At 38.0% G+C, this 7997-nt stretch overlaps 1 protein-coding gene across 1 annotated transcript in view; it reads right to left on the bottom strand.

Moving 5' to 3' along the window:
• The window catches only part of LOC106875975 (ribonuclease H2 subunit A), an 82884-nt gene that overhangs the window by 7527 nt on the left and 67360 nt on the right, over positions 1–7997 (bottom strand). The window contains exons 4-5 of the mRNA XM_052965866.1: positions 5494–5581; positions 1275–1280 (exon numbers count right to left, since the gene is read on the bottom strand). Of these exons, the coding sequence (XP_052821826.1) occupies positions 1275–1280; positions 5494–5581 (94 nt within the window). The remainder of the gene's footprint in view (positions 1–1274; positions 1281–5493; positions 5582–7997) is intronic.

The following is a 7997-nucleotide window of genomic DNA, read 5'->3' as shown; positions in this document are numbered from 1 at the left end:
ATATATATATATATATATATATATATAATGAAATACATATTTCATTATATATATATATATATATATATATATAATGAAATACATATTTCATACATAACACTGCAACAATTTTTTTTTCTTTTTTAGCCTTTGATCAGTAAGTGTTATTTCCGATTTGCTTCTGTCTAGCAATCAAAGGAAATTACTACTATTCCCTTCAAACTTTGCTTTTGAGACCTGGATATCAATGTTTGAAACTGACCTATTTTCCAATGCATTTTAGACAGATTCAGCACTGAGTTACTAAAAGCAGAAATATCATTATAGCAAATATTCTTCTCAATTCTGAGTTCAAATTCCGCCAAGGTCAACTTTGCCTTTCATCCTTTCGGGATCGATAAATTAAGTACCAGTTGCATACTGGGGTCAATCTAATTAAGTGACCCCCTACCCCAAAATTTCAAGCCTTGTGCCTAGAGTAGAAAGGAATATTCTGCTCAATACCAGATTTACTTTTCAGTTGCTTGACCTTAACCATGAGCATGTCCCTTAGTGGCTGACAATATGTGCATCTCTGATCATGAGCACAAGTCGTAGGGTAGCATCATGGCCATATGTTGAGAGGGGTTCTTTAGGATTTGAATAAATGTAACTAAAGCAAAGTTTGAAGAAAATATTAGCCATTTTTCATACTTTCTCAGGGTAAATAAATAGGAAATAATAGTTGCTATCCAGGGACAAAAATCGTGTTATACAGTGTAATTAAATGGCAATTTTATTGATATGCATATGTATGTATGTGTTTATTTTTACAGAAATATATATGTGTAGAGTTGTGCAAATCTATTCGTATTCAAGATATAAACCTCTCAAATGTTACCTATCACCCATCTCTACATTCCTCTTTATGTACCATTCACTTGAAAAAGTGAACACTGAGCATATGTAAACTCCACTCTTCTTGTCACTCACTTCTTTCATCTTAATATCAGCAACAAAGAAGACTTCCAGCTACTCTGGCTCAAAGTTTCCCTTTCCCTCCCATCTAAACAAATCTGCTTCCTCAACCTCACCCTAAACTCTTCCAACCACCAACATGTCTTCAACGATATTGCTTCCTCACCTCTCTTTTGAAATTATTGTTCTCAGGGACTTCAATATTCACTTTTCTTGGCTCTCATATTCGTCCTATACTGATGCTGCCTGTGCAGAAACAAAATCTTCTGCAACCTTCAATACTTATATGATGGGCTTCCACACAATTTCCATCAACCAGATTTACTCACAAGACATTGGTCAACCTGAAGTTATAGTAAAAGACACTTGCCTAAGGTGCTGCACAGTAGGACTGAACCTGAAACCATGTGGTTGCAAAACAAGCTTCTTAATTACACAGCTATGTCTATATAGAAAAAAAACTGACCAATACAGATACTCCAAGTATCCTTGACTTTTTCTTCTCACCCCTACCACACACTCACATACAACACCTTTTCCACTTTCTAAGCCCTACAACATTTATTTGGAGCCCTGCCACTTCTATGCAATCTATTTTCTGCAGTACATTTACTTCAACACTGGCCGCCATCAAAAACAGCCTAAAGTCCCAAAACTGGTTCATTCGTATCTATGTTGTGACAGCTTTATAAAAGAATACAAGCTACAATATTTAGGAAAAAAATTACCCAGTTACAAACTAACCAGTTCTAATCCAACACTTCAATTCCTGGAAGACCATGATCCAAACCACAAATGGTGTGTCTTTGTATCACACAAACTCCAAGGTGTTCCCTCCTCAAAATGCAGTTGATCCTTTCATCACTTCCCAAAAGGATTTTCACCAACTTTAAGAATCCTCCTTTCATGTCTCAACCATGATGGCTCTGTGGCCAGTGCCCTTGCCTCCATTTTGCATCAAACTCCACATTAGATAAATAATGCTTTCATAGCTATTCTTTTCATTCAACCAGGCTCACCACCATACATACACACATGCTAGGCATGAAAATATCTCCAATTACTTCAAACCAACAGGGCTATCAATATTGGCACTGTCATTTCCATTACCCTTATATAATGCATCCCAGAGATTCCCCCAAAAAGCAATCCTTCTGACCCTGCTAATTATCATCCTATCACACTTACTTCCAATATCTCACTATATTTCAACCATGATGGAGTCAGACATTAACATGGTAAATTTCTTCAATGCCTTAAATCTCTCTCCTTCTTTTGTGACACTTAGTACAGCTATCATAAAGCCAGATCTATGGGAGACCTACCCTCCTGTGGCACTCACTGCTGGGTTCTTATTCTCAAGAAATTTGGTGGAAGTAGTGTTGTTGCCCCAAACATCAACGAAAAACTTGATTATATCTGGCACACAAATCTCCTGTCAAAACCAGCTGCCTATTAGTTCCATCTGCTTCCAAACTTTTGGATAGATGGCTTCCTGTCAGATCAAGGCATGTACTGATTGGGTTCTCTCTGATTCACACTCTATCAGCTCTAGTGTGCTCTAAGGTTTGGTTTTGACCTCCACACTCTTCCTCCTGTGAATCAACAACACTACTCATCAGTATGTAACCCATACATCTCATACCAAATCTGCAGAGTCAAAACTGCATTACAAAGACTGGCTTTCCTCTTCAGAATTAGGAAATACTTCAGCAACTCACCTACCATACAAATACTAACTCTACAAAGCTCAGGTAATATCCACAATGAAACATTGCTTCTACATTTGGCATTGCGCTCCTAAACCACATCCTAATAAAGGTCACAGGACCTATTGGTATAAAGTTACTCACAAATATATACTAAACTCTGTCACACATACATATGGTTCCTCGCCCCACCCTCAACCCTCTCTCTCTCTCTCTCTTTCTCTCTCTCTCTCTCTCTCTCTCTCTCTCTCTCTCTCTCTCTCTCTCTCTCTCTCTCTCTCTCCTCTAATCTGCCTCATCTTGTGTCACCTTCACTCAGGCACTCTTGATTTATTTGTGACCCTTCTTTTTACCACTTATATAGTGTCTAACCCTGCTACATCCCAGCCCTAAACAAGCACTCAGTCCTTTCTTCCCAGAATGTCAACCTTCTGGAACTCCGTCCCTGTAAACGTCTTTCAGATATCAACCTGAAACAGTTTAACCCCTTAGCATTTAAACTGACTGCATCTCGTCCAGATATTCAACCTGTTCTATATTCAAACCAGCCAGATCTTGCCTCTCGCACCTATCCTACAATGTCATTCTAAAAATAAACAACACATCATCAAAATGTCGAAGTTACACAATAATGCTGGATATATTCAAATCAATGAATATAATGCTACAGGGTTAAGCAGCTTGTTAATATGTTAACAGTGTTAGTCTCAGTGGCCTTGAAGGCTCTGTGAAGGCTATGGGTACAACTCTTTCCTTCGGACCAAACTAATGAACAAAAAATTAAAAAAATTTCTAAATGATAGTTTTACATAAATATCCATGTCTTTAAAAAGAGTGACTCGTGAATCTGGAATTGAAGAAAATTAACAAATTACGGCAATAAAAATACTTTCATTAACTGGTCCTGTTCTGTGTCAGGTGTTATGGTACATTGCATCAATAACAGCATAAGCAATAAATGTTTAACACTTAACAATTCGGTTATGGAAGACCCATTCTAATCATTTAATGAAACACAAAGTCATTAAATTTCTTGCAACTTGGTCACTGGTCCCACTCAGAGGGACTGTAACAGTACCCAGGTTGCAGCTGTGTGACGAAAATTCTGACACTTCAAGTAAATTAACCTTTAGTATTCAGGTTACTCTGTCAAATATAATGTTTATTTATATTGTTTTGAATTTAACATGCAGTCTTGTAGTTTAGAGATTCTGATGTTGTGACTGTTTAATCTTAGAATGACATTACAGGGTTGAGGTGAGAGGCCAGATTTGGCCAGTTTCAACATAAAACAAGTTAAATATTTTGATCAGACATGGCTTGTTTGAATGCTAAAGAATTAAACAGCTTCATGCATTATTGGTTTCAGATTTTGGCACAAGGCCACCAATTTCAGGAAGAGGAGTAAGCTGATTACATCGACCTCAGTGCTCAACTGGTACTTGTTTTATCGACCCAGAAAGGATGAAAGGCAAAGTCAACCTCAGCAGAATTTGAACTCAGAACAAAAGCCAGATGAAATGCCACTAAGCATTTTGCCTAGTGTGCTAACGATTCTGCCAACTCACCACTTTTAAAGAAGTTTCCAGCATTCCAACTAAATTTGTGTATTATTAAATGTGAAAATAGTTCTTCTGTGATGTAACTACTACAGTTTCAATACACGGTCTCAGATCAAGTTACTTGCTACTAAAGTACAACACAGTAATTTCAACACTCAGTTTTTTACTATACAGCTGAGTAGTTAAGAAGCTTATTTTGCAAGCACAGTTTCAGGTTCAATCCCACTGTGCAGCACCTTAGGCAAGAGTCTTCTACTATAACCCTAGGTTGACCAATGTCACATGAGTAAATCTGATAGATGGAAACTGTGTAGAAGCCCATCATGTATGTATGCGTGTGTTTATGTTTATCTCCCACCCCACTAGCATTTGACAACTGGTTTATGTCGCTGTAACTTAGCAGTTAGGCGAAAGAGATCAACAGAATAAATACCAGACTTACAAATAAATATTGGGGTCAATTTGTTCAACTAAACCCTTCAAGGCAGTGCCCCAGCATAGCTACACCCCATTGATTAAAGCAAGTAAAAAGTAAGATAAGGAACAACTCCTTCCTCTGACCACAGAATAGCAAAAAATAAACATTTCCTACTTAGTCGTTTCTAAGTTCCCTTAACAGAAATTATAAATTCCAAAAAGTGGAGGCGCAATGGCCCAGTGGTTAGGGCAGCGGACTCGCGGTCATAGGATCATGGTTTCTATTCCAAGACTGGGCGTTGTGAGTGTTTATTGAGCGAAAACACCTAAAGCTCCACGAGGCTCCGGCAGGGGATGGTGGCGAACCCTGCTGTACTCTTCCACCACAACTTTCTCTCACTCTTTCTTCCTGTTTCTGTTGTACTTGTATTTCAAAGGGCCAACCTTGTCACACTGTGTCACGCTGAATATCCCCGAGAACTACGTTAAGGGTACACGTGTCTGTGGAGTGCTCAGCCACTTGCACGTTAATTTCACGAGCAGGCTGTTCCGTTGATCGGATCAACTGGAACCCTCGACGTCGTAAGCGACGGAGTGCCAACAACAACAACCGTGTGATAAACAAGACAAGTATGGACATCATGTGATACGCAGGACAGGCAAAAGGTTAACACACAACTTTAGAAAGAATTTACAAATTGATCATCTCAAAGAAGACAACACATAACATCCCTATGAAGTAAATAAAAGATTAAATTGTGAGATACATGGATGGATGGAAATAAAGACAATTAATAATAGATTAGTAAGGCAATCAATATAATCAATAGTTGGTCCACATAAGAATTGTAGTAAGTAGAACAACCTACTTCAGTAACATTGACTCCAAGTGCCAAAACTTTTGTAATTAATCCAATAGCACTGTCATGGGAAAGAGCATTGAGGTTGTACTTTGTTCTGTAATAAGGAAAAAATTACAATAAACATGAGAGAATTTATTTTGTGTGTGTGCGTAGATAGGTAGTTAGGGTAAATCCCAGATGTTTCCTCTTGAAGCACATCTGCTTATTCCATTACTACAATCCAATATGTAGTCTCAGTTGCTGTTGTATGTTACTTTGAAATACATGTTAAAATTGAGAATTATAGAAATATTATTTGCAGATTTATTGAATAACAAAACAGGACATTGGAAATTTTTTGGTATTATTTATTCACCATTACATGTCATTTGCTAACAGGAATTACAAAGTTTTACATATTAGTTAGACAGATTTTCCCTATTAGAAATTCTTCAGACCGAGAAATTAAATAATACATTATTTAATTTAAATAATACATCGTTTAATTTCTCTGTCTGAAGAACTTCTAATAGGAAATTCCTTACATGTCTATCTAATATGTAAAACTTTGTAATTCCTATTAGCAAATGAAACATGTAATGGTGAATAAATAATACCAAAAAATTCCACATTTCCTATTTTGCTTCATTTTATACATACATAACACACACAATCCAAATAAGAAAGGAAAGAAAGAGTTTAGCACATCTATGTTGACCAAAATTTCAATGTGAGAAGTTACGTAATATTTGCACTTTTAAACACTAGTGGCACTTCCTTGGACTTGCATCAAAGTGTGTACCCTAACAGTGTGCATTGGCTAAATCATCATCATCATTTAACGTCCGCTTTCCATGCTAGCATCGGTTGGATGATTTAACTGGGGACTGGCGAACCAGATGGCTACACCAGACTCCAATCTGATCTGGCGAGTTTCTACAGCTGGATGCCCTTCCTAACGCCAACCACTCTGAGAGTGTAGTGGGTGCTTTTTACATGCCACTGGCACGAAGGCCAGTCCGGCGGTACTGGCAACGGCCATGCTCAAATGGTGTCTTTTTATGTGCCACCTGCACAGGAGTCAGTCCAATGTTTTGTTCACATGCCACCAGCACAAGTGCCAGTAAGGCGAAGCTGGAAACAATCACACTCAAATGGTGCATTTTACGTGCCACTGGCACGGAAACGACACCGCTTGGATGGTGCTGTTAGCGCTCCACTGGCACAGGTGCCAGTCATCAAATTTGGTTCAGTTTCGATCTCACTTGCCTCAAAAGGTCTTCGCAAGCTGAGTTTAGTGTCCAATGAAGGAAGGTTGGCATGGGTGCCAGTCGTCGAATTTGGTTCAATTTCAATCTATATATATATACTAGCAGAGATACCTGGCGTTACCCGTGTTACATGCAACTGAAGAATTAGACTTTTCTGTTATATTTTCTCTAATGAACTGGAATACCTATGATTCGAATTTCATTGAAATTGCAGGTGAGGGTTCTTTCCCTCTTTACACACCCTACAAAAATTCTAATCATGACACATGTATCCCATACTACTGAGCTTTATGCGCAGATTCCAAAATTCCAGTCTTATGGAACCTGTTAAAAGGATTTTGCTCCTGAAAAATGGAGGTCATGGAGCTCTAAAATGTGAGAGTTAAAGCCCCTATTGGGGGTCGGTGTCTTAATGTCAACCAGAGAAGTTGAATTGTTGAGAGTCCTTTTAACTTGGGTCTTATATCTATTGTTTGAATTTCTTTGAAATAGGAAATATATGTATGTTCACTGGGTTTGTTAAAGAGAGCAAAGCTACAGGAAACCAAAAGATAAATGATCACAATAAGCAGTCAGCTACTCTATCCTTGTCGTTACCACTCCCAATGTAGGATTCCTCACCATACAGGTGACAAGCACAGCCGTAAGATGCATTATGGATCTATAGCAATTGGAAGGGTGTGACCCAACTCAAATAAACATTAACAACTGTGTGGCGTGAGGGCTAAGGAAAATTAAAGTGTCACCTCTGGAGTTTGCAAATGACCACTATACCGATAGGTAACTGCACAGAATAAATTTGCAAGCTATAAATGTCTTTGAATAACCAGTCACTCATCTGGGAAGGTCTTGAAATAAATGTTACCATCTGGGGACTATGTGTGACCCAGTGATAATAAAAAGACTCAAAGGAGGTCTGCAACCAAATAACTTTACTCAACACTTTGCAACTGAATCAGTGGAGGCAAAGATGCCTCTCATTTACTTGACAATTTATGCACCACATTGCAGAAATCACAATGTAAGTATATCTGAAAGGATAGTCTTACACTGTTGTACCGTTGAATTACAAATAATGCTCATCTTTTATACTCATGTGACCCTACAGCTTCCAAGAGTACAACTGTATTTGTCTTTGCTTAGATAAATTGTGGGTGTTAAGTCCCCATGAAGGGGTCTTTCTAACTTCTAAGAAGATGAAATTTTAGAAATATTACTTCATTTGTGTCTAATATCTTTGGTTAAAATTTCATCGACAGC

Source organism: Octopus bimaculoides, chromosome 2 (genome assembly GCF_001194135.2).
Source record: "Octopus bimaculoides isolate UCB-OBI-ISO-001 chromosome 2, ASM119413v2, whole genome shotgun sequence".
NCBI classification, from domain to species: domain Eukaryota; kingdom Metazoa; phylum Mollusca; class Cephalopoda; order Octopoda; family Octopodidae; genus Octopus; species Octopus bimaculoides.
The sequence above is the reverse complement of the archived record's forward strand: the minus strand, read 5'-3'. Positions and strand labels throughout refer to the sequence as shown.